General features: G+C 38.2%; 1 protein-coding gene across 2 annotated transcripts in view; it reads left to right on the plus strand.

Annotated features, from left to right (window-relative positions):
- Nucleotides 1–25,944, plus strand: part of LOC149303274 (ubiquitin carboxyl-terminal hydrolase 34-like) — a 70,798-nt gene extending 44,854 nt beyond the window's left edge. For both annotated transcript variants that reach the window (XM_089481465.1, XM_089481466.1), the window contains exons 40-79: nt 36–156; nt 254–437; nt 780–943; nt 2,987–3,052; nt 3,751–3,897; nt 4,120–4,176; nt 4,652–4,729; nt 5,990–6,084; nt 6,723–6,895; nt 7,083–7,236; nt 8,457–8,535; nt 10,059–10,112; nt 10,275–10,370; nt 10,708–10,772; nt 10,861–10,936; nt 11,294–11,341; nt 13,933–13,998; nt 14,148–14,228; nt 14,787–14,872; nt 15,170–15,338; nt 15,423–15,497; nt 15,812–15,963; nt 16,311–16,359; nt 16,650–16,754; nt 17,373–17,417; nt 18,207–18,311; nt 18,441–18,588; nt 18,702–19,336; nt 19,607–19,764; nt 20,394–20,472; nt 20,637–20,763; nt 21,282–21,389; nt 21,860–21,964; nt 22,465–22,589; nt 22,785–22,908; nt 23,322–23,401; nt 23,835–23,975; nt 24,056–24,199; nt 24,405–24,564; nt 25,334–25,944. In XM_089481465.1, the coding sequence (XP_089337591.1) occupies nt 36–156; nt 254–437; nt 780–943; nt 2,987–3,052; nt 3,751–3,897; nt 4,120–4,176; nt 4,652–4,729; nt 5,990–6,084; nt 6,723–6,895; nt 7,083–7,236; nt 8,457–8,535; nt 10,059–10,112; nt 10,275–10,370; nt 10,708–10,772; nt 10,861–10,936; nt 11,294–11,341; nt 13,933–13,998; nt 14,148–14,228; nt 14,787–14,872; nt 15,170–15,338; nt 15,423–15,497; nt 15,812–15,963; nt 16,311–16,359; nt 16,650–16,754; nt 17,373–17,417; nt 18,207–18,311; nt 18,441–18,588; nt 18,702–19,336; nt 19,607–19,764; nt 20,394–20,472; nt 20,637–20,763; nt 21,282–21,389; nt 21,860–21,964; nt 22,465–22,589; nt 22,785–22,908; nt 23,322–23,401; nt 23,835–23,975; nt 24,056–24,199; nt 24,405–24,564; nt 25,334–25,944 (5,335 nt within the window). The remainder of the gene's footprint in view (nt 1–35; nt 157–253; nt 438–779; nt 944–2,986; nt 3,053–3,750; nt 3,898–4,119; nt 4,177–4,651; nt 4,730–5,989; nt 6,085–6,722; nt 6,896–7,082; nt 7,237–8,456; nt 8,536–10,058; nt 10,113–10,274; nt 10,371–10,707; nt 10,773–10,860; nt 10,937–11,293; nt 11,342–13,932; nt 13,999–14,147; nt 14,229–14,786; nt 14,873–15,169; nt 15,339–15,422; nt 15,498–15,811; nt 15,964–16,310; nt 16,360–16,649; nt 16,755–17,372; nt 17,418–18,206; nt 18,312–18,440; nt 18,589–18,701; nt 19,337–19,606; nt 19,765–20,393; nt 20,473–20,636; nt 20,764–21,281; nt 21,390–21,859; nt 21,965–22,464; nt 22,590–22,784; nt 22,909–23,321; nt 23,402–23,834; nt 23,976–24,055; nt 24,200–24,404; nt 24,565–25,333) is intronic.
- Nucleotides 25,945–27,215: the final 1,271 nt, after the last annotated feature.

The raw sequence follows: 27,215 nt of genomic DNA on the forward strand, positions 1-27,215 counted from the left end.
CTTTTCTGACAAAATCAAATATTTTTACCTTGTAGCCGAGAGATCCTTGACTACCAAGATGGAAATGTAGAAGATGACGGTATGACAGGACTCCTTAGACTCGCAACCAGTGTTATCAAACATAAGCCTCCATTTAAATTTTCCAGGGAGGGACAGGTATGTTTACTTGACTGTTGAAGGGGTCTTCAAGCTCTTTGTTTCCAAGGATAGAGCTTGACTGTTTTTTGTGGGTTTTATTTTTTTTTTTTTTTAGGAGTTCCTCAGAGATATTTTTAATCTCTTGTTCCTGCTGCCAAGCCTGAAGGACAGATTGCAGCCAAAATGTAAATCCCACTCGTCTCGAGCTGCTGCGTACGACCTGTTGGTGGAAATGGTGAAAGGCTCTGTCGAGAATTACAGGCTGTTGCACAACTGGGTTATGGCGCAGCACATGCAGTGTAAGATACTTTATTTTCTTATGCCTCTCATGTCTGTCCAGCTAAGTCAAATGTTGGATGGATGATGCCAATGTTTGGATGGATGATGCCAATCTATTTTTATAGTCTACTTGAGTTGTTAGCTACCAGTGTGTTTTGTTTTTTGTTGTCAGATTGTATACTCTTGACACGGACTTATTTCCTATACATTACTTATACATGGTCTGTAGTGATCATTCAACAAAGGAAGTCAAGTTTCCAGGAAAAACTGAATTATCGGTGTATGCATTGCGAATAAATCTTTAGTATATGAAATAACATTTGTAATATTTTTGACACGCATTCTTACTTTTTTGGCTGCAGCTTCTCATGCCCCTTATAAATGGGACTATTGGCCCCATGATGATGTGAGAGCCGAGTGCAGGTTTGTTGGCCTCACTAATCTTGGAGCAACCTGCTACCTGGCATCTACCATTCAACAGCTGTTCATGATACCCGAGGCCAGGCAAGCCATCTTTACTGCAAAGGTATTCTTTCAATGCCAATCGTCATGGCAATGCCTTAATCGTTTGTATCGTCTATGAAAAAAACACACAAAAAAATAGTCAGCTTTTGTATAAATCCAGCGTAGTCGTTACAGAGCCTGGTATTTCACTTGGTGACATTGTTGCCTTCACAACCATATGCTGCAGCCTAATGCGGTACTGTATCAAAGGCAGTGCTTAACCCACTGAAAATGGATCATATATAAGCAATATACATTTACATACCTTTACTTACACTACACTTGTAATTGTATGCCACTCTTTAGTGTTACTGCTAAGTAATAGTGGCATCTTTCAGTTTCATATTGTTAGGGATATTAATGAGACAAAATAGGCAAAACCAATATTTTATCACACACGCAAAATAACGACGCTACCAAATATTGTAGGACCATATCCACAATATTAATTTAAGTAGATACCCTATATTTTATCTCCGATTCTTTCAGATTGCCGAAAATTATAATTCAAATTAGGTATATATCACCACGATAGTCAATAAAAATATTATTTATTGTAAACACAATTTATAAAATATCTGAGTCACACAGTGCATGATATAAAACACAAAATTCTTAAAACATGTCAAATTACATCAGTTCCAAATACAGTATGTTATCGATATTATCAATATGAATTACTACTTTGAGTCTAACACACACAATTAATTTCCAGTCCACTCAGCAACCAAAATAATAATCAGGGCGGTAATTAAAAGATCACTAACGCTTTATATATTAGTTCAGCTAATATGAAAAAATAAGAGTATTAGTGAAGTTCCTAATAGATGCAAATAATGTCAAACTTCATCTACAGGTAAAAAAATACCTTTTACATTATTGTGAATATCACGGGTTCTAAGCTGCAGTCTCACAAGCCGTCATATACAATAATACCAAATACGATTTCCCCGAAAAATGGGAATTCTATATGAAGAAGACAAAGTTCACCTCTATTCAGAATAATAAAAATTATAATTACCACCACTTGTTGCTGTGGTCCAACTGGTCCTTGTAGAAGTTAATCCAGGTTCAGCGGCAAGAAATTAAGTGGGAAGAGATATAACTTTCTAAAAGTTATATATGTTAGGCCTCAAAGTAACTCTAAGAGTACAATATGGTGTCAGGATCTTAAGATTCCAAATTCCAATTCTCTGGGGTAAATTTGGTGAATAAGTCCGTCAGGGTCTGTCTGTTTCAGGGTGCCTTTGTTTCAGGGTCAGTTTTTAGGGTTTTCTTTTATTATTAAAGACATAAGCTTTTAAAGACAGGGCTTATTATCATAGCCTCCACCTCTTGATTGGAATTCTCCAATCATAACGGTGGGTTTTACCCATTATAATTAGGACTTCTACTCATATTTACACCGTTGTAATTTCTTAATTTACCTGCGAGAGACGCTCTGGTCTAAGAAATTACTTAAGACCATTACATATGCGTTTGGAATTTATCCATGGTCACTCTTATCTTTAGATGTTACCTCCTAGATAGTAAATCAGGTCTTTGTAGTCACCCATATCTCCAGACGTTGCCTCCTAGGTAGTAAATTTAGGTTTTGGTGGTCTTATGACGTATCCCCCATTCCAATTTACATTCCTAAGGATATGTAGTGTCTACTCCTTAACTTTCTCATGGAAGATAACGTTAATTGGATCATATATACTGAAACATCATTATACATGAATACTTCTTTGTTCTCAATTATAGAGGGAACAAAGACAAAAAGAAATAATCATTATATGATTAAGTAAAATAAAATGGCTCTGACTCCATTTTGTGCTCATGTAAAATACATATATATAGAATACATGTTTTCCATCATAAAATATCTGACAATATTGTTAGGGATGTCTACATCTATCAGTTTTATATTAAGGATATCCACAGTGACCAAAACATAATTCCAGTCCATTGTTAGGATTATAAACATTTGCTATTGAGATTCCACATATAAGTAGGTTTTTGATAAGGTTTTGGTTGACATTGATCAATTGTCTGTTATAAAAGCACATTCCTGTTCTTCCAGTATTCTGAGGACATGAAGCACAAAACTACTTTGTTGGAGCTCCAAAAGATGTTTACGTATTTAATGGTAAGTGAAAGCTGTGCTGGTAATAGAGCTTTAACGTCTTGTTTGTAGAGATTAAGTGTAAACCTGTTTCACTTGCCTGCCTCTTATGGAACATTAATGAGCAGCGTTTTTTTTATTGAGGCAGCACAATTGTTTGTTGGTGCAGCCAAGCGATCATATATAGCTCGGACTTTAAAAACATGACACTAATCTGCAGCAGGCAGGGCATCGCAGGTAGTTATACCAAATAACTCCACTAGGGGCACCATATTCACAATTCTACAGGATCTAAGCATGGACCTTCCCTGATTGTCTGTCTAAAATTACCGTAAATTGTCCATCACATTAAGCTTCTTTTCTGAACAAGGAACACTGGGAAAATACTATTTAGGTCAATATCAGTCTCTAGGCATCCGACACCTCTGGTGTGGAATGCTTTCTTCCATGAAACCTTAATATCTGAGTTTTTAGTTATTATGGAACCTCCGGATCCTGTAAACAGAACTTTTTAGGGCACATCTAGTTCAGTTGAGTGATGGCTAGTTAGGTTCAAACAACTAAATACAAAATGTATATAGCTGAGTAAAGATGACATATGATTTACCTTTTTAATGTTTGATTCGCTGTCCTGCGATAATGATATAAAGCTACCTAGAAATAAAATCAAACAAACATATTGCTTACTGTGCTGGTGCTAAAGAAGTTGTCTTTATTTAAAGGAAAGTGAATGCAAAGCTTACAATCCAAGACCATTCTGCAAGACGTACACGATGGATAAGCAGCCTCTTAATACTGGGGAACAGAAGGACATGACAGAGTTCTTTACAGATTTAATCACTAAAATCGAAGAAATGACTCCTGAATTGGTGAGTTCTCTGCTTAATACCTGCCTATGATGTACATAGTTATCCAAGCCAGATTTCTAATTCATTATATCCTAGTTGCGCAGGTTTTATCCATATGCTTTTAGCACACACACAGTGTGTGTGTATGTATATATATATATATATATATATATTAAATACATAAAATTTTACATTTAACACGTTTGTCCTAAACATTTAAATTTCTTTTATTTATGTATGCAGAAAAACACTGTAAAGAGTTTATTCGGTGGCGTCATTACGAACAATGTTGTTTCTTTGGTAAGTGTGTTTTTAGCGGAATTTGAATAATATTGATAAATGATAAAGTAGGTTTACTCAGTTATATTTGGAAAGTGATTGACCTCATTGTTTGTTTCAAGAGCCTATATTTCTTCTAATGAAGATACATTTAAAGGGCCTTTAGACTGACTTCCACAACTGTATCCAAAGTAAAGGATTAAAAATGGGCCACTGACCTAATTTACTGGGCAACAATGTTCTTATATTACTTCCTTGTGTTAGCCGATAGAATGTCTCAGTCTTAATTACTCATACTCGGTTATGGTTCTTGAGTTTGTAATGTAACCAAAGTGTCTGTGACTGCCTACATTGGTGAGCAATATGAAGCAAACCCCACTTTTCTTGAATGCCACGCTAGATACAACACTGCATTAAAAACTCAAAGAAATATGTATCGTTTGCTTAAAGTATTTCTCCTTTTTGTACATCGTCGCTTCTGCTTTATTTGCACCAGGATTGTGAACATGTAAGCCAGACAGCTGAAGAATTTTACACCGTCAGATGTCAGGTAGCAGACATGAAGAACATTTATGTGAGTAAATGTATTTATTATTTAGACCCGTACAATATGAAGTGCTAACCCATGTCTGCTCTTGCAAGGCGGCCAGAGTTTGTGTTGCGTAATTTATAGTTTGCATGGAAACATTTCTTGAAATGATCTCACGTATTTAGCTTTGCGTTATCCAAAATGAGTGCCTCGGGGCTGGCCTTTCATAACAGCTGGTTAGGTGAGACTTTAGTAAATACATCACTTAGATCTGCAGGCAGGGCCGCCCCGACAATGGCAGTTTGCCGCCCCGACAATGGCACTTTGCCGCCCCAAGCCCTTTTTTTTTTTTTTTTTTTTTAAAGCCGAGAAGAGCGAGAGAGAGGGCGCCGAGTGGTTTTCACTTACCAATTTGTCAGTACCCGCTCGGCGCCCCCCACCCCCCTCTCTCCTCTGCGAGCCCTCTAGCTCGGCCTCGGTGCCGGCTTGTAATGTTGAGCGCCGGAAGATGACGTCATTTCTGGGACTCAGCATTACAAGCCGGCACCGTGGCAGGACTGCTGAAAGGTAAGTACAGGGGGGGACAGGAAGGGTAGATAATGGGAGAGGGGGGGCGGCACTTTAAACTTCGCCCCAGGCGGCATTTTGTCTTGGGCCGGCCCTGTGTGCAGGAGAAAGCAAACCCATGAAATTGCGAGGCTCTTCCAGTGTAACATCATGGAGGTTGCAGAAAACTGCTTAGTACATTCAAAATAACAAATTGTCCGTTTCTTTGTAAATTATCTTATATATGTGTTTTCATATATTAAGATTTTTTTCCCCAAAATACATTTTCCATTAATTGCTATGAGTTAGATGTGCTATAAATTACACGTTCTACATTGGATAACATGTTCTGACTTTCCAGCGTCTAAGCACTGTAACATGTAGAAATCATATACCCTTTCAATACAGATCCTTCAGCACCGATTATACAAGAATGCCTGCAGTCCGTTAACTTCTCAGAGTGCCTTGGCCTTCACCCGCCACCGATAGTTTATTCATATTTCTCAGAGCTTTTAATCATTTAGAGAACAAAATAAGCATCTATAGCCAATTAACTCATAGTGAGCGCACAGTGTGACCTAAGGAGGAATGAAACTTCCAGTTTTATCATTTAAAATAAATGTATATGTATAATGCATATTATAAAGCAACTAATATAAAAAATCCAAACACTCGTTACAATCCAAAATATGTATAAACAGTGCATTCCAGACCGTGTTCTTTCTAATGTCATAATCCCATTGTCTATCCTGAACTCAGGAGTCTCTGGATGAAGTTACCATCAAAGACACTTTAGAAGGGGACAACATGTACACGTGTTCCCAGTGCGGCAAGAAGGTGCGAGCTGAGAAAAGGTCAGTATAATCTTCCATTTGCTGGGCTTTCATGACATCTGTTTAGTTACTAACAAACAGTACATGAGCTCAATATAGAGTAAAGATCTCATTTTCAGAACTTTTTAGGTCAATGTAGTTTGTCGAAGCAAGCAAACGCACCATTGCTTATCACTTGTGAGCGGTGCTCGGGATACCATAAGAAAGGCAGCTGGCAAACACTCCTAAATACGGAGTGTGTAGATTTTTGGAGGCTTTTTGAATAAAAGACCGTCTAATACAATAAGTATTGGAAATTCTAGTGAATATAGGGCCACATTTCTAAAGAACAATTCTAGTACAAAGATTCTCTTTCCATGTAGGTTACCCTAGTAATGATAGAGATAAACATTGCTTTTAAGAACCGGGTTGTGTTGACGGAAGTGGTTGTGTTGACGGAAGTGGTTGTGTTGACGGAAGTGGTTGTGTTGACGGAAGTGGTTGTGTTGACGGAAGTGGTTGTGTTGACGGAAGTGGTTGTGTTGACGGAAGTGGTTGTGTTGACGGAAGTGGTTGTGTTGACGGAAGTGGTTGTGAACTATACCAGCCCATGGAACGGTGATTAGACCGACATCAGAACTGTTTAACGATATTGATTGCACGTGTTTCTTCTTTTTCAGAGCATGCTTTAAGAAATTACCACGAATATTAAGCTTTAACACTATGCGGTACACATTTAATATGGTCACCATGATGAAAGAAAAAGTCAATACGCATTTCTCCTTCCCTCTGCGTTTGGATATGACGCCATATACAGAAGATTTTCTCATGGGAAAGAATGAGCGAATAGAAGGTAACACTTGTGACGGTGTTTATGCGTGTCTACAGACTGTCCATCTAATGATGGAATTAAAGGAACGGTCTCAAAACGCCCCACTTCTTTATAAACCTCTTGCTAATTTGTCTCCATGCGCTCACCATATTCTTGCTTTCCTGTATTTTAGTGCCCTTGTGCCAACATGTTTGTAACTGTATTTCAGGTTTAAAAGAAGACGGTGAAGAAATGAGAGAGGCAGAGAGCTACGAGTATGATTTAATAGGAGTGACTGTTCATACCGGTACAGCCGATGGTGGCCATTACTACAGCTTCATTAAGGACATAGTAAATCTGCACGCTTACAGGAATAACAAGTGGTAAGTTCTATATTTTTCTAACCTGCTTAAGCCAAATTTTTATACCACTTGTCATTGACGTTTGTTGATTATACTAGTCAATCACTAGTTAGTCACTTTGTGCTACCCACAGATCCACTGCTTGTGTCTCAGGACTGTATATTTATTAAAAGTGTAAAGAAAGGAATTTACTATATTTTGGTGATTCATTTAGCTGTACACATGCTATATCTTGATGAATCTGATTAGTTTTATAGCTCTGTTTTTGTATTTGTCACACTTAAATGTTTTAAGATCATAGACATATTTTTTATATTAGACAATAACCAGAGTAAGCAAAAAAAATGCAGTTTTTAATTGGAAAAAAAAAAAAAATGCCCAACCCTACCTAGAGGTCCTGAGTCTCCCAGAAATGCAATTGTTTTTCCTGCCTCCCTGACACACATAAGAATATCCCTGATGCACGCAGTCTGTGTGTCCTTACCTTCTCTGCCAACCGCTTCTGTATCCTGTTCTCCTTTTCAGCAGCTCTACTTCTTCACTTGTTTCCTCTTTTCTTCTGCCTCCTTGTTCTTCTGTCTTTCTTCGTCCGCTTCTCCCCAATATCATCTCCTAAACCAGGCCCCCCTGAGCACTTCCTCAATAGGACGCAGCCTTTGTGTACACCCTTTCCACCAATTGGAAAAACTTGGCAGTGGCTGTCCATGTGGTGTACACCCTTTTGCGGAAGTTCTCCAAGAATCCAGAATAATGCAGACAGATTCGTAATGAGAGGCACAGTAACGCTTCTCTTTCTCCCAGAGTCCGCCTGCGATATTCTGGCTTCATGGACACTTCCGCTAAAGGGCGAAGCCACGGTCCTCACCCCTGTTCCTCCAGTCGAGGGAGAGGGTCTGCGCACAGGCTCTGCCCTTTTGAGGAAGCGCTACTGGGGGCCTGCTTAGTGGAGTTGATATTGGGGAGAAAAGCACAAAGGCAGAAGGACAAGAAGAGGCAAGAGAAGAAGCAGCGCTGGGGACACAGAAGTGGTTGTCGGAGAGGGTTGGGACACATTGAGAATACCGTTTTACCCTTCTAGTAATGAGTATTTCTTCCTTAAAATAGCACCAAACTATAAGGGTGGGGCGTATTGTGACAATACTGTATATAGCCTTCGTTGTAATACCCAGTATACCCTCCTGCCTCATGTTTACGTGGCATTTACAGGTTTGGAAAATAAGCTATTTTTTGTTTGTCTGTAGGTATCTCTTCAATGATGCGGAAGTGAAGCCGTTTGATTCTGCTCAGCTTGCATCTGAATGTTTTGGTGGAGAAATGACCGTGAGTAAAATGAACCCTTACCTTACCAAGGTGTTTTTAGAGCAAAATTCCCCTTTTTCGTGTTTGATGTACCCACACAACTTATACATCCTTTTTTTGAGGACAAACAGTGCTTTCGTTTGAAACCATAGAAACGTGCAAAAAAGAAACCTATACTAAAATTAAATATTTTTGCTTGGAATTTTTTCTTCACAGTAGGTTTAAGGGGTTTTGAGGCAGTGAAACAGGAGTGGGGTTATCTTTTTTACATGTAATGCTAGGGCAATGGCATGTTTTGTTTTTGTTTTGTTTTTTATGCTGTGGAATATGGATAAAGATCCATCAGGCCATGCCTGTACGTCCTAAGGACAATCTTGCCACAACTTTTATGGATGTACCGGTATATCCATAGGGTAAGGAACGAGCTATCGGACTGTCTCAGGGAGCCACCTAAACAAACGCACAATGCGTATGACTTTTAAGCAGACTAAAATGTCTCAAAAAGTAGCACATGATGCTGCCATCTAATGAAGTTCAAGAACAGATGAGAATCCAAGTCATTGACATCTGTCAGTCTTGATAAGGCTTATAAAGCCATTTCTAAGGACCTGGGACTTCAGCAAACTGCAGTGAGAGCCATTATCTACAAATTGAAAAAACTTGGAACAGTGGTAAACCTTCCCAGGAGTTAGTTGGTCTACCAAAATACATCCCGGAGCGCTTCAACAACTTATCCAAGAGGTCTCAAAAGAACTCAGACTAACATGTAAAAGACTACAGACCTCACTTGCTTCGGTCAAGGTCATTGTTTATGATTCCACAATAAGAAACTGCAAAAATCGAATCCACGGGATGTGTAAAGCTAACACAGCATTCTACAATATCAAACCGACATTCAAACACTGTGGTGGTAGTATGAGGGTCTGCGGCTGTTTTTTGCTGCTTTAGGACCTGGACAACTTACCATACTTGATCGAACCATGAATTCTGCTCTCTACCAGAAAATCCTGAAGGAGAATGGCCATCTGTTTGTGACCTAAAGCTCAAGCGCAGTTAGGTTATGCAGCAGGACAATGAGCCAAAGCAAACAAGTCCACCTCTGAATGGCTCAAAAGAAACCAAATGAAGGTTTTGGAGTGGTCTAGTCAAAGTCCTGACTTGAACCCGATTGAGTTGACGTGGCATGACCTAAAAAAGGCAGCTTGTGCTCGAAAACCCTCCAATGTAGCTGAATTAGACCAATTCTGTAAAAAGAGCCGGCCAAAATTCTTCCATGGCCAGTTATCCCAAATGCTTCATTGCAGTTGATCCCGCCAAGGGTGGCACGGCCAGTTATCATTAACTGTTGACATTAGTTGGATGATCTGAAACATTTAAATGTGCCAAATGTGTCGCGTCCCGCTAATATAGTAAAGATTTTTAACTATATAGTGATGGTCTCTGGAAAGTGTGGTATTTCCAGTAGAATGTATGCATTTTCCCTATGTTTAGTACCAATCTTACGATTTAATAATTGTGGATTTTGGTTTTTTCTTCTTTTTCAGACCAAGACATATGACTCTGTGACTGATAAGTTCATGGACTTTTCCTTTGAAAAGGTAAGCTTATAAAGAAGGCAAGCCACTTGTACAAGAATGTGGCCTAACCTCGGGTCACTGAAGCTCCTGTGGACCAGGTTTACGAAGATGTTTTGCTAGTCATATGCTACCACAAAAGGATAGACATAGTAATTATAAAAGATTGTTCTGTTTATTTTGCAGACGCACAGTGCATATATGTTGTTCTATAAGCGCGTGGAGCCTGAGGAGGAAAATAACAAGGAGTTCAAGTTTGATGTTTCTTCTGAGCTTCTAGAGGTATATTTTCAAGGCTAAAACCATCCTGTAAAGCTCTCCTAAGCCTGCATCTCCCACCTTTCATGCACCCATCACCCGCTTTTATGCAGGCATTGTGATGGAGGCATGATGAAGGTGCCGTGCTTGTCACACAGTTCAGAAACGTACTGCATATACATAAAGTTCTCCAAAAATTAAACCCGGAAATCCCTGATATTTTTGGATTTTGTTTAATCTGCTAGACACTTCGGAGAGATCCGTTTTATGCTACATTCGGTTTAATTACTTCTGGGGTGAAACAGATGAATTTAATTGCATAAAGAGTTGTTGGGTGTCAATGTGACGTTTTTATTTTCAGTGGATCTGGCATGATAACATGCAGTTTCTGCAGGACAAGAACATTTTTGAGCATACATATTTTGGGTAAGTACATTTTAAGTATTGATTCTTGTTTGTTAGTGCGCTCAGTGGTCGGGGATATGAAGGCATTGATCTGTATTGGTTTTTGTAGGTTTATGTGGCAGCTGTGCAGTAGTATTCCAAGCACATTACCGGACCCGAAAGCAGTGTCTCTAATGACTGCAAAGGTAACAACAACCTGTATTAACGTGTAAAATGCAACCTGTATATACATAGTGTCACTTTTAGACATGTATGTTTTATTATCAAATAAATAGTTTGAAGCCTTTGGCTCATAACCATAACTGTCAAAGTAATTTAAATCTGTTCGCTGTCTCGTCTCTTGTACCTACTTTTTCATTGTGTGCATTAGTAACAACTGTGCCAAAAAATCGAAATGTACAAGAGATCGCAAACACATCCTTAAAGAGCAATAGAAGGGAAATAACTATGTATTGTTTTTGGGGTAAATAGTATTTTGCCTAAAATGTAACAGCATGGTGAAGATATCTTACTAAAGTGTACTTTTTGCTTTTCCTCTGCAGCTTAGTACATCATTTGTGTTGGAGACTTTTATCCATTCTAAAGAAAAGGTACTTTGCACTTTTGTGCCTCTCTTTATTTTTCAGTCCAGTCCTTTCTGTGTTTATTCCAAGTGGCTTGCAGTGACTTGGCGGAATGCATCCTTGAGATTACATTAAACCTTTTCTAACCTTAAAAAAACTTTTAAGCATTTGCGTAAAAAACGGTATTAAACCTTCCTGCTGAGAACGTCCCGCTCCCCCTCTCGGACAGTACAAACGCTGGCAGTTTCCATACCACGTCGTCGCTGGTGAGGATCCGACAGTGTCTATGGACGGTACCCAGAACCTATACTGTCGGAGAGAGGAAGCAGGCAACCAGAAGTACTTGACGATAAGCTTACTTCTACATTTCATATGCTTAAAGTTTGCTGAATAGTTTTTTAAGGGTTAAAAAATGTAAAACACTTCATTTGTGATGCTATAGAGGTCTGGTATGAAGAACCACCATAATTGTCTTTAATACCTAGCCTCCATGATGACATGATGAGACTTTCTCAAAAAAATGTGATTCCAAAGCTAGCGCAGGCACACAGAAATTTGCGGAAAAATACAGATATGAGGATTACATATTTTGACCATTTGTTGTAAATGGTTTTTATTGCGCACGGTGCCAAAATTTGAAGGTAATCGTGTTTGCATGTGTATATAAATGTATATGTTGTGTGTTTTTGGCCTTTTCTCTACTGTGAGTACATATTTTATACTTTTTTTTTTGTTGTTGAAATCTCTACATGTTACTTGCTGCCATAAAAGTAACTTTTTCTAATTAAATGTAAATGGAACTGTTATAATATTATTTTGGGTTGTAGATAACAGACCGCAATAGCTTTTCCTTCCTCCCTAGTAATCCCGCTACCACTGCTATAACTCTAACAATCTTTGTTGCTCTGTTGGTGCTGTCAGTCAACAAAGAAGAAGCAGGATTGGAGGATACTGGGGAGGAAGGTAAGAAACAGAGAGAGGTATTTCCAAAAAAATAAATAAAAAAAACTCTCGGTAAAGATATGAAACGTGTAGCAATCATCCGAATGGCATTAAGCTGTCGACCTGTCATCTAAAAATATATTTAAAAAAAAATAGCCCTCCCCAAAACTCAATATTTTAGACCAGTGTCAAAATGCAGTGAGAACCCAGTGAAGAAGAAGAAGAGTTTTAAGCACCTGTCCCAAGAATATAGCATAAGTTAGGTGACAGATCTACTTCAGCTTACAGAAGTACTTGTGTTTAGGTTTGGATGTTGAAATGATGACATGAATGCACCTTACCAAAAATGAAATAACGCTGGGTAGCTTGCCTTGTAATCGACAAATAAGACCGTTGATGATTTACGGTTATATTTGTTAAAGCAATGGAGGCTGTTCAGTTGTTGTGTCAACCTGTTCCAGTTACGCTTTCCATATGACTTTTGTGGGAACATAAAAGGTTCACTATATGAATGCGAGTGGATGTTCTAAATCAATTGGTTTAATCATAGACTATATCCCCGGCCATTAGAGCCGTTATACGACGCTAAATCTTTAAGTGTCATGCAGTTAAATAACAGTGGCAAAAGTTTAAAGTGAAGTACTTTTGGCTTAGTTTATAGTGCTAGGTTTTATTTTTTTTTAGAATCACAACCATATAAGCTGCACCTTTTAGATAAAGTGTTTCCAACAATTCTATAGGGCAATAAAAGTAGTAAATGTGATGCACTCACCATGGCGACCAGTAGTATAGTCTGTAGTGTCTCCTGCTTACAGCCCTATGGAGGGTTTTGGGGCAGTTTTCTACTTAATACAATTAGTCAGATAGGAGCAGGTATAATGTATTAGCCGACTGCGTCTATGCTCTCTTAAATTGTTTAGTTCTAAAGTTAAATACCATAGGCTGTCAGTGTAACCCGGCTCATAGAATATCATCTCGGTAGTCTATGGTGGTCTGCTCTCTTTGGTTAATCTTGAGTAGCTATTCTTTTTTCTTATTTGAAAAGTTTATTTGGAGTAGTTATTCCTTTCTCTTATCTGTAAATTTAATTTGGAGTTTAGTTATTCTTTTCTCTTATTTGAAAAGTTAATTTGGAGTTGCCTGCTCTCTAGGGTCGCTGTTAACCGCATTTGCTCGTTTTGCAATCTGACATGGTAATGTTGGATCAGTTCTCATGTTGGCCCGACAGACCCACAACACTTTTGTTCTTGGCCAAACTTCTAGCAGAATCCCATTAGCGGCTCTGTTTATGGAAGGATAATGTAGACTTTTGTCTAGTTAGAAGCCCACAGAATACACGCAGCATTAACTATATATATATATATATATATATATATATATATATATATATATATATATCCCGTTTCTCATGCTACTGCGAAAGCCCGACAGATTGTGTAATCATCACTGATGTAGAATGTTTTTAGTGCCCTAGTTTTTTTCTGTTCAACCTCATCTACCTGCTTCGGAAATAGTCTGCGCTCCTGATCCCCTGATTTGTAACTGTCTTAAAGCATAATTCACCTTTTCGACTCTTTTCAGCCAAATGTAAATGTTGGCTGTAAAGCATGTCTTGCTCATAGAAGAAAGAGCTGAAGCATCCACTGAAATGCTCTACTGTTTGCCTCTCTCTTTAGCCCACAATGCTCCAGTGGATTGAATTACTGACAAAGCAATTCAACAACAGCCAAGCAGCCTGTGAGGTGAGATACGTAGAAACCGTTTAGTTATGCATGACTGATGTCAAACTTACTGGAGTGAAGTGTCTCCTCAAGCGTTGGCCTTGTCTTCGAGTCATGACGGCAGAAATAAAACTCAGCTGTTCTGTTAATGCATGCTCTGCTTCCTTCAGTGGTTCCTGGACCGCATGGCTGATGATGACTGGTGGCCTATGCAGATTTTGATCAAGTGCCCAAATCAGATTGTGAGACAGGTGGGTAAAACTCCTTTCTTGGCCATTCCATAAAGCCCTCTGTTCCGTTAATGAGCTGCTCGTGTGATTACTTGGACCAGACACTGACTGCGGTGGTTCCAGTTTGGACGTCGTGCTGTATTTTCTAGAGAAGCACCTCGTTGTATGCATTGTATCTGATCTATCGGGGTGTGGATTAAACCATGGGGTACACAGTCATAGCGTATGCTGCTGTTGTGTATTAACTCTTGGCGTGCCAGGGGTTGGGGCTGACCTTTCCTCCCTGGAAGGGTGGGCCAACGTTCATAGTTTTGCTATATTGTGATTTAGGTGGCACACCTAAAACCACTTTCAGATGCCTCATTTCACTACAAAAACATTTGTTTCAACCCTCGGATCCCCTTTCTAACCATGTGTTACTTACATAGCTGGCACTCCGTGGATTAAAGGGCCCTTGTAATGTCAAGCAAATCCCATCGCCCCATCCTTATATTGTACTAGCCAAAATGTAGATGTGTCGTGTTGTGCTGTATAACGCCTTCAAGCATTGTATGCTTATCAGACTCTTGTTCTGTTTAGATGTTTCAGCGTCTGTGTATTCATGTCATTCAGAGACTGCGACCTGTACACGCTCATTTGTACCTGCAGCCAGGCATGGAAGATGGGTAAGCCGTATCTCTGTCGTGAGAATATTGCTGTATTTTTAAATAGACGGTTTGAGAGAGCATTAGCTGTGTGATAGAATTATAGCCATCTGAACATACAGGCAATAAAAATTAAATGTGTATTTGTGCGGTGCTTCTTTTTCTGGTATTCCATGCTTAAGAACTACCCACGTTATTTTGGAGCTCGTTCTTTATATTTAGTTACATAAATAGTCATTAAGTACCGTACACTTAATGTATTATTGGCTCATCACTAGTTCTCGGAGTTCTAAAGTATGATTGTTTTTTGTTTTCCAGTTCCGATGATATGGATGGGCCTGTGGAAGACATTGGAAGCCGCTCTTGCGTAACCCGTTTTGTGAAGACCTTACTCTCCATTATGGAGCATGGCGTAAAGCCACACAGTAAACATCTGACGGAGTATTTTGCCTTTCTCTACGAATTTGTCAAAATGGGAGAAGAAGAGGTGCTTTTTCATATTTTGTTAAATGCTGACATTCAAGAGAGCGACTTCTACAGTTTCTAAATATATTTCTCCCTTTCATTTCAGAGCCAGTTCTTGCTGTCACTACAAGCCATATCAACCATGGTGCATTTTTACATGGGAACCAAGGGTCCTGAAAATGTAAGTACAGAGAAACCTTCACGTACATCATGGAATTGTTTGGTAATTGCGAATATTTCTCATTTGAAATAATGTTTAATAGTAACAGAACTCTATCTATGATTTTCTTTTCTCGGATGTGAAAAAAAGGCTGTAAAGTAAGAATGCTTTCGAAAATAGTTAATAGTTAAGAAAAATCTAAATATTCTTACTTTACATCGTTTTTCCACACCTTCCTAAAACTTTTGCACAGTGCTGTATATTAGTCAACTTTGTAACGTATTTCATTATTCACTTTCACAAGGAATAATTTCAGGTATTTACTTGGTATTTAGCCACAGGTTGAAGTGTTGTCCGAGGAAGAAGAAGGTGAGGAAGAGGAGGAGGAAGATATCTTGTCGTTAGCTGAAGAAAAGTACAGACCGGCAGCCCTTGAAAAGATGATTGCTCTGATAGCGTTCCTGGTGGAACAATCTCGCTCTGAAAGGTCGGTAGTCGGTTAGGGGACGTGATTTGTTTAATGGTTGATCTTGGCACCTATGTGTTAGAGGATCTCTTGTCATTGATTGCCTGCTAATTGGTGGCGTTCATTAAACATGATTAAACAGGCGCATAAATTGTTTATGTAGAACTATTGGAACCACTCCTCTTACTTCAGGAAATAGTGATTTCTTCATCCCAACCTAATATTCACTATAACATAGAATAAGGGAAGAGTAAGGGCTTCATCTTATTTAATGAACATGGGTTTCCAAATGGAGTGCTAGTAATAGAAAGCAAGCATTTTTAGCTTATTGATTATTAAATGTTTGACATTTGTCCCCTTTGTCTTAGGCATCTTACTCTGTCTCAGAATGACATGGCTGCCTTGACAGGCGGAAAGGTAAGAACAGATAGTTTTGATGGTCTTAATGGTCTGTACATTGGGCACAAATACCGGGCAGCTTATGGAGACATAAAACAGAATAAAGCTTAAATGATAGACAAAATATACACACAAGCTTTAAAAGGGTCAAAACATTGGCACAAAGGTGTAGAGCTCCAGGGTTTTCAGTATGTCGGCTTCATCAAGCACAACACATTCAAAAGGGTTAATGTGATAAAATCCTAATAATGAAATGTTAATATTGTATAATAACTCTGTTGCTTATAAAGTTTGTCGCTTTGTCTTAGGGTTTTCCCTTTCTGTTTCAACATATACGTGATGGAATCAACATCCGGCAGACTTGTAACCTGATTTTTAGCCTTTGCAGATACAATAATCGCCTTGCCGAGCATGTGAGTGTTTTTATCGTGGTGTTCTTTTATGGGATGCACAATTCCTTTCCTGATTTATAAGGACCATCCTTGGAGATGTTTTCGCTTTGTGTGAACTTGTATACATCAGAATGTCAGTTTGTTACTTAATATAATATGTCTTTAACTATTGAAAATCATATGTATAGAGCTTTACAGAACCAGTGTTTAACCAGTGTATTTCGAAACACATCATTGGTATTAGTATAAATATATGAAGCATTTACAAAAAGCAAGACTTATGAATGAAAGGTGTTTGGTTGATTTGTATTTAGATAAAATGCATTGACTCCATACATTTGATAAACCTAAGTAGAAAGACAGTAGAAAGACAGACCATAGAAAGTAGTTACTTAGTAGGACGAATCATGTAAGACCTTCTGTATAGATGTTTTGAAGGTACTGTATGTGTTATATGTCAAATAATACTCTTACATATATGTAATCACTGGTATGTTTATGAGAATAAAACGAGGTACGAGCCGCTGTATGCCTGTTAGTGCTCGACAGGTTATAACGTATTTGAATTTATGGTAAACCGAATGAATTGGAATGCCATATTTATCTGTATAATGTCTTGCTGGTTATCTTTTTTTGTAGATTGCATCCATGCTTTTCACATCCATAGCAAAGCTTACCCCAGAGGTATGTCCCTTTTTTATATATATAATATATATATTTTTTTATTATTATTAATGTAACCAAGAAGTTATTGATGTGTTATAAGTGAATTGTAGTTGAAAGAAAATGATCCTTCACTGGACTAATTTCAACAAACTAATTATTGCAAATAATCCCAGGAATCAAAATAAGTGAATTATCTTGATTAACATAGGACTGTTAGTATGAGTGAATTAGTCTGATTATTATTATAGTCAATTATTGTCATATTACAGTGGATTGATTTATTTTTCTCTTAAAATGAAGATACAGTTAAACTTTTTAAAGGCGAAAAATAGCTTCATATTACTATGATGACCAATAACTACACACGCTATGAAATGATTTAAAATAATTTTTGGGGAATTCCTATTTTTCAGGGTTTTTTAGTGAAATATTTATTTGATCTACATGACTTTTTATGAGTTGTTTCTCACTAATTTATTAAAATAATATTTTTGAGACTTGAATACAATTAATATACGTACATTTGTAGCCACCTAATGAGTATGATGGGAATGTATTTAGCTTTAAAAATTATTCCATTAACAGATTATTTACCTCTATGAAGAATGACTTAAGAAATAAATCTGTGTATGTGTATATATATATATGTCTATATATATGTCTATATATATGTCTATATATATATATGTCTATATATATATATATGTCTATATATATATACACATATATATTACCTGAATCTAGAAAAGAATGTATGTCATTTGAAAAAGCCCCCTGATTGTATGCATGTATTCATTATACTTGTAGGCAGCAAATCCTTTCTTCAAGCTGCTGACAATGATAATGGAGTTTGCCGGTGGCCCTCCAGGGATGCCACCTTTTGCATCTTACATTTTACAAAGGATATGGGAGGTAAGTCACCAGCTGGCCGTAGGCACAGAAGTGCCAATGGCGGTGAAATAGCTTGTAGAATGTATGAACTTTGTGGTTTTATGTGAAAGGATTGGTTGTGTTAATGTACGTATGTGAGTATTTTTCTAGGTGATCGAGTATAACCCCTCTCAGTGCCTGGACTGGCTGGCAGTTCAAACTCCACGCAATAAGCTGGCACACAGCTGGGTATTGCAGAACATGGAAAACTGGGTAGAGCGCTTCCTACTGGCACACAATTACCCAAGAGTGAGAACATGTAAGTTGTGCCAGTGTTACCCATATTGGCCTGACTACCAAGCCACTGAAAATGTGTGATTAAGTCATTCACTAAAGAAGTATCTTAACTTTCTTAACATGTTTTATTTACAGCTGCAGCCTACCTCTTGGTTTCATTGATTCCAAGCAACTCATTCCGTCAGATGTTCCGGTCCACACGCTCACTTCACATTCCCACAAGAGACCTTCCCCTTAGTCCAGACACAACTGTGGTTCTTCATCAAGTTTATAATGTCCTCTTGGGCCTCCTTTCAAGAGCCAAGCTCTATGTCGATGCTGCTGTTCATGGTACCACCAAGCTGGTCCCATACTTCAGCTTCATGACGTACTGTTTGATTTCTAAAACTGAGAAACTCATGTTTTCCACCTACTTCATGGATTTGTGGAACCTGTTCCAACCAAAGCTCTCTGAGCCAGCCATAGCAACAAATCACAACAAGCAAGCCCTGCTTTCTTTTTGGTACAATGTCTGTGTTGACTGCCCGGAAAATGTCCGCCTTATTGTTCAGAATCCAGTGGTGACAAAAAATATCGCCTTTAACTACATTCTGGCAGATCACGATGACCAAGATGTAGTCCTTTTCAATCGAGGGATGCTGCCAGCTTATTACGGAATCCTGCGCATGTGCTGTGAGCAGTCTTCTGCCTTTACCCGTCAGCTTGCCTCCCACCAAAATATTCAGTGGGCCTTCAAGAACCTCACTCCTCACGCCAGCCAATACCCTGCGGTATGAGCCGACAAAATCTATCGATATGTTTATCAGTCCTGATTCTCACTGCTGTCCCTGGCTTCTGTTTTTAGGGGAGAAAGTTCTGCACTTGTTCATTTTCCGCCATCTCTTTCATCCAGTATCGTTTTTTGTAATTGCCAACTTTTCAGTGTTTTATTTGAGAAAATCCCATATAATTAGGGAATATGGTGCTCCGTATTCATACATTTCTTTGTGAAATGATTTTGTCAAGTAACCCCCTTTTTTGTAATGTCCGTTCCTTTGCAGGCCGTTGAAGAGCTCTTTAACCTCATGCAGCTATTTGTAGCCCAGAGGCCGGAGATGAGAGAAGAAGAACTTGAGGATATTAAACAGTTTAAGAAAACTACCATCAGCTGCTATTTGCGTTGTCTGGATGGCCGCTCCTGCTGGACAACGTTAATAAGGTGGGCCGGTGTCCACAGTAAATGCTGGAGATGAAGGTGCAGCTTTACTGTGCTGGCAGCCGATAGATAAAATATATTTATTATATCGGCCAAGTAGTGCCCCGAGATCTGTTTAAAATGAGTCGTCCTTCGATTGTTCTGGTGTGGCACAACTCAGTTGGTTGCTATGGTGATAAGGTCGCTTTACAGCAGAATGACTCCAATTATTCATACTTATACCACTAATGAAACACTGCACTAGATAAACACGATTGGAAGATGGGGGCGTTTTAAGAAAATATGTGCTATTTTTCAAGAATCCAGAAAGCATATTCTTACATTAAACTGCTATTCACTATTACATTTTTTTTTTGAATTTCTGAATGCAGTAATGGGCTGTTATTAATATATCGATAACTGTACCCAGAAAAAAAAAAATCCCTGCTAGGGTTTCTGCGTTCATGGAAGCAACACGTTACTCTTTAACCCCTTATCACCATGCAGCTTTGTTTCTAGGTATTATGTTTTAGTAGCTCCATTGTCCCATGGAGTGTAAATGTTGTTTTACTTGTTTTGTGTTATGTTTTTGCAAGTTTTCTTGTCATGGTTTTCCTGTGACTAATGGTTTGTGCCCTTTGCTCGTCCTGCAGTGCCTTCAGGATCTTATTAGAGTCTGATGAAGATAGACTTCTCGTTGTGTTTAACAGAGGGTTAATTTTAATGACCGAGGTAAGGATACATGTTGTTAAATGCAAATCAGATGTTTTCTTCTATGAGTCAGGCTGGGTTTTCTGTATTAAACAATAAGATTGTGTCAAATAGCTTTAATAACTTTTGAAATATAAAATGGCTATACGCTGTGGTTATTTGAATTAAATCTATTTTTTTTCCAGTCCTTTAATACACTGCACATGATGTACCACGAAGCCACAGCCTGCCATGTAACTGGAGATTTGGTGGAACTTCTGTCAATATTTCTTTCGGTCCTTAAGTCCACGCGTCCGTATCTGCAGAGAAAAGGTTAGAGATCAATACGATATAGTTGGATAGTAGAATGTAAATAAGCAAGCCTAACTTAGATTAAAAGTAAGGTTTGCGGAATCCTTCTCGTTTCTGTACTTTTCGGACACAGCTGGGTTCCGTTAGTGTCAGAGATCTGTTCATAGGGGGTTTTAAGACATAATCTTAATGAACAACGTTTGAAGCAGACAATCAATGCCAGGAAGACGTTCCCGTTGAAATCAATGGAAGGGTATTCCGAGCATGCAGTAAACTATATGCAGCCACCCGACCATCACACCTATATAAGCTTGTTGGACACCCTATTTTAAAAACATAAGTATTAATAAGATGCCCCCCCTCTTGAGAAGGTCTGCATCACAATTGGCGTTCCAATTCATCCCAAGGTATTCAGTGGGGTTATTCTATGTCATGTTCTCGTAGGTGACACATTGTGCTCTAGAAGTTAAGTTGATGCGGGTAGTAAACTTGTGTCTGTTTTATTTTAAATGTTGTATTTTGTTGTTTTGTTTCCACAGATGTTAAGCAAGCGTTAATTCAGTGGCAAGAGAGGATTGAATTTGCTCATAAACTCTTAACCTTGTTAAATTCTTACAGCCCGCCTGAATTGCGAAATGCATGCATAGGTAACGTTTGACTTGGTAATATGGTCTTGACTAAGGCATGGAAATCATTCTTTATGCAGTGACATATTTTATATTTACATTTTATTTGTCGATTGGATCATCTGTTAAATTCACACAATATACCATCTGTCATTCCAGTTTTATAGATGTAATAAATGTAAAATGTTTGTGCTTTGATAATAAGGATGTTGCGATGGTTCAGGACTTGGAGTGGGACCCGTTAACCTAATGAGGCTTTGTCTTGATTTACATATTATACCCCACACATTTACACACGTTATGCCCTAGTATCTACCATAGTGCAAAATATATTTCCTTGTTTCATATCAGAATGTTGCAAATTACAAAATTAGTAGTATGAAATATCACACATTTTAGTTTTTTTTGTTAAAAAAAATCTTTCTATAGAGTTTAACGATTATAATATGTAGTTTAAAACTATGTGTAATAATAATTCTATTCTTTTCCAGATGTGCTAAAAGAACTTGTGCTGCTGAGTCCTCATGATTTTTTGCACACACTCGTTCCGTTTCTACAGCACAACCATTGCACGTACCATCACAGTAACATCCCAAGTAAGTAATCGGCATGAGATTCGGGTGATTTTTGCGGTGTTTTTAAGACATATCTATTGTGGAGGCCTGAAGTTGCATCACTGGGTCTTTGTGTGAAAAGCAATATCTGAATTTAAAGGTTTTATGGTGGGATTTCTTTGGAATCAAATTTAACATTTTTATTGTAATAGACAAGCTGTTTAGTAACTTTATCAAAATTAAGCCAATCCTGTGCGTTTCTATTAAAATGAAGAAATATGACTCCCCACAAAATACACAAAAAAAGCTACATATTGCTTATTAATTGAACATTAATGTAACCATATTATAGTTTTCATCCGTCCTCATTTACCTGAAATGTGCTATTTCATGAATAAATCCCTTAGTAACATTGCAAAGACTAGAAAAATATTTCGCAATAAAATAATAAATCTGTTTGACAACATCCCGCCGGGTAAGATTTTTTTTTTTTCTCTTTTCCATTGATTATTTACAAAACAATTGTGGATGTTTCCTTTCAGTGTCATTTGGTCCCTACTTTCCATGCCGTGAAAATATGAAACTGATTGGAGGCAAAAGCAATATGCGCCCACCTCGCCCAGAGCTTAATATGTGCCTCCTGCCAACCATGGTGGAGTCCAGCAAGGTACGTGAACCGAGCGCTAACCTTTGTTTATTGGGCTCCTTTCTATTATGTCTTTTTAGCTTAAGTCATTCAATGTGGTACCGAGGCATGACCCCGGTACAATGAGAGAGAGAAGGCTTTTGTAAACCCCTCTAAGGGTTGGCGTCAGGGGGTTAGTTATTTTTAAGCAAGAACCCTGACTTGTTTTCTTTGCAGGGAAAGGATGATGTGTACGATCGCATGCTGCTCGACTACTTGTCCTCCTATCACCAGTTCATTCATCTTCTCTGCCGCGTAGCAATCAACTGTGAAAAGTTTACAGAAACGTTAATTAAGCTGAGTAAGTAGTAAATCGTAGAGGCAAATGTTTGCGATCACCTTAATTCGTGTTTTCTGAAATCTATGAGTATGTTTTTTAAACTTTATGTTGGGCTTGGTGACTTATAAATGGTCTGATAAGTAAAAGGATCAGGGTGTTTTTCTTTTGTATTATTAGTTATTGATTTATATATCGCCATCATATTCTGATGATCTGTTGATCGTTTGCATTAGGGTTTAAGCCGCATCCATTTTTTTAAGGCTGTACTTTTGTCACACGGATTGTGTTAGATGTGCAAGGGTCTTTGTGACATTTATTTCCATACTGTGGCAGGTACAGAGGATCTAGTGATATAAAGCCATTAGTTACTTGCTACTCGATTAGCTTTGCATTAGGTTTCTATACAACATGTCTGAAACGCTCTTGTTTTCCAGGCGTTCTGATTGCTTATGAAGGCCTCTCCTTACATCTTGCATTATTTCCCAAACTCTGGACAGAGCTCTGCCAAACACAGGTAAAAACCAATCTCTGCATTCACACAATATATTGAATTAATATATATAATGTATGTATGTATGTATAATAAATATGTGTGTGTATATATATATATATATATATATATATGTGTGTAATAAATATTTCATGCGTTGATGGAACGCTGCTTGTTAGTTGTTGTTAAAGTTGTGATTATGCAAGTAAGATTGTTTTTCCGGATTCTGTAAGCTTCTGGCACTCGTACTGTTACCTCATAGCATTTCTTTACATTTAATAACATTTAGAAGTGCAGTACGTTGGTGACGACACAAACTTGCATTTGTTATAGATAAACTTTGTGTATCTTGAAATGTTTTCCCCATCCCGTTGAGAGTGAAATTGTTTAAATCCAAATGTTTGAAAGCATACACAATACAAGGCTAACATTTTTTTTTTTTTCCTCCCCGCTGTAGTCTACAATGGCAAAAAATTGCATGAAGCTTTTGTGCGAAGATCCCGTTTTCGCAGAGTATATTAAATGCATTTTAACGGACGAAAGGCTTTTTCTCAACAACAACATTGTGTACACGTTCCTGACTCATTTCCTTATGAAGGTACGTTTTCTTTATAATGTACCCCATCGCCTAAATCTGATTCAGTGCCAGCTAATCTCAGGATGGTTTTTCTCGTGCAGGTCCAGAATCAGGTGTTTTCTGAAACGAATTGTGCAAACCTCATTAACACGATAATCACAAATCTCATCAACCAGTATCAGAATGTGGAGTCTGACCTCATCAACATTGTTGAAATATCCAAAGCAAGCTGCACTTTAAATGGGGTAAGACAATCATACTCGGTCTCGTTTCTGGCTTGTTCCTTTAAATGTTTGTTTTGGGGGGGGGGGGTCGGGGGTTAATTTCATTTCTTTGCACATGCTTATGTGATTTTGGTGTTGGAGGGATTACCTACAGATCTAGCAGCTGGGGCGAATAGGTTCTCCTCTGCGATCAAAACGGAATGATCTGGTTTGTTTGTTTTTTTAGGATCTCCGGGCACTGGTTCTTCTTCTTTCTGTCCACACTCCAAAACAGCTTAACTCAGCCTTAATTCCAACGTTACAAGAACTCTTGAATAAATGCAGGGCCTGCCAACAGCAGAGAAACTCACTGCAAGAGCAAGAGGCCAAAGACGGCAAAACGAAAGGTGAGTGTTTTGTAACAATCTGTGACCAGGAGGAGTGTGAATCAGGTATCCAGATTATGTAGACCGCGTAGCGCTCTGTTTGATCCCTTACCTTTTAGTTACTGGGCAATATTTTATTTTGTTAGCAGGAATATAATAGTTCAGTTGGGCAGATAATCCAGCAGTTTTCTCTGCAGCAATTAGGTTTAACACCCTCTATTACATGAGTGATAATAAACGGCCACACAAAGAAGAGATATCCTACATCAGGGGTGTCCAACCAGTGGCCCTCCAGCTGCTGCAGGACTACATCTCCCATAATGTTCTTTCAGCTGGCTGAGGAGGATGAGAGATGTAGTCCTGCAGCAGCTGGAGGACCGCAGGTTGGACACCCCTGTCATACATCAACATTCTGTTGTATGCTGTTAAAATGTTGTCTGATCATTATATAGTTTTTTCTATTATTTTAGGTGGTATTTTAAATTAACATTGCAGGGCCTTTATTATTATTATTAGCTATGTCCTAAATAAGCTATAAATATGTTAGGTATGGGAAATATTGGAAAGTAAATAAAAAAATGTAAGACCAACCTAAGTAAATCTGCGTTTGTACAGCAGTCGAAAGAAGTAGTTGATATTCAATGGAACAAGGTGCAAGAGTATTATTATATTATAAAAATGATATTATTAAATTATATTATAAAATAATGTAATGCCAATGCATTCCTGATAATTGTTACGTAACAACAGGATAAATTAAAACAGAGAGAACAAATATTTTGTTTTCCAGATGATGAAGGTGCTACTCCGGTGAAGAGGAGGAGGGTTAGTAGCGATGAGGAACACATGGTGGAAGGTTGCATCACAGATATCAAAAACGAGCGAGAAGCATCCACCCCAACAAGCACGTCTGACAACGAAACCAGAGACTCTTCAATCATTGACCCAGGAACTGAGCAAGATCCTCCCTCCCCGGAAAATAGTTCTGCTAAAGAATATCGGCTGGAAGCGTCTTCGTCGTTTTCAGAAGACATACTGCTGCCTGCTAGGCCAGAGCAAACCGAAGAGCAGCCAGGTACTAGCGGAAAATATGAAGAAAGCAAAGAAATGAAAGATGTAGAGAGTCCTAAAGACACTAATGTGACTGACGAAGACCAAGAGCTTCCTTGCACCTCTATTTCTGCAGTGTTGACTAGCTTGGCTGACCTGAGAGGCTGTGAGGGTCAGCCTTTGTCAGCCCAGGATCCAGAGCTGAGCTTGTCTCTGAATTGTGACCATTCCAGGGGACTTTTTAGTCACGTCCAACAAAATGACGTTTTAGATACCCTGTGCAGGACCATCGAGTCCACGATTCTTGTTGTTTCAAGGATATCAGGAAAAGAAAACAAAGCTGCTTCTTGACATTAGTTGTAGCATGTCTGCTTTTAAGTCTTTTTATTATTTTGTTTTATTTGTTTTCTTTTTTTTTTTTTTTAAAGAAAAGTTTGTATACAAGTTTTTGCATTTCTTTCTGTTTTGTGCTTCAGTTTGTCAAGTGCTTTCTGCTTGAATGGCAAAATAGATTTATATGCTTAATTTTTTTGGTCAGGCAGAAGTTAAATCAAATACTTGCATTCAGTACACTTTGTACAGGCCAATCAGAATGAGTATGTTTTATGTAATTCAGGTTAACTGTAGTGGCTTCATTTACTCTGGCCGCCTGGGGGTTTTCTTTGCCCAATATGGTGTAATTTAAAGCTGTCATTTTTACCGTGCATAATATGGTGTCCTCTGTGCCAGTTTTGTACCTTATATTAGAGGCAGACTGCCTCAGATCGCTGTGGTTCTTACTATCAAAATTAAGTTTACTTGTACTAAACCACAAGAAATTTGATTCTGTAAAGAATCCTCTCTAGCTGTGGCCTGGCAGTGAAAATGGTGCTTTATTTAACAGAATACCTGTGGAGGGAATAAAGCACAGTTGATGTAAAAAAAAAAAAAAAAAACGCAAAGAAAAAAAAAGACAAAAAACAATAATTGGTTTATTTTATTGAGATGATTGATCGCTATTCTGTGCACTTCATTAAACTAATTGTGATGACTTTTCACTTCTGTGTACATTATCATCATTTTACAATTAAGTTGATCTGTTTTTAACATGTAAGAAATGCTCAAGACCCAGAATTTCTATTAAATTGTGACGTTACCTTCGTGATTAGGAGTCGGTGTTTTACCAAAATTTTACCAATAGGACTGGAAGGCTTATAGGTCTGTATTCAATTATATTTAGTAAAGTGTCATTATTTTTTTTGCAAACTCACTCTGTATTGGAACCAAAAAAGATGATAAAGATATTAAATATAATAGAAATTCAATATAGTCTGCCTATTGGGTTAATGTTTTCATGTGTGTGACACAGGGACCGATATCTGGGTAGTGGATCTGTTGCAGGGAATAATTTTGTAGTTTGCCTGTTTAGGCATATTTAGTATTTAAACTTTTCATTATGTATTGGAGAGTAGGCCTAGGGTAGCAGCTTTGTGGGCCAGCAGCCCCTCTACTGTAAAACTGGAGACAGATTGTCCTGTTAGTTGCACCATTGTCATCGGCTGGTTGGGGGGGTTCGGAGATGTCGTCATTTTGTGCTCCTGGGGTGAGTTGACATGAGGGTACTGTGACAGCCGCTTACCACT

The sequence above is a fragment of the Sceloporus occidentalis genome, unplaced genomic scaffold (genome assembly GCF_023333645.1).
Source record: "Sceloporus occidentalis isolate IW3139 unplaced genomic scaffold, rSceOcc1.0.p SCAF_15, whole genome shotgun sequence".
In the NCBI taxonomy this organism is placed as follows: Eukaryota; Metazoa; Chordata; class Lepidosauria; order Squamata; family Phrynosomatidae; genus Sceloporus; species Sceloporus occidentalis.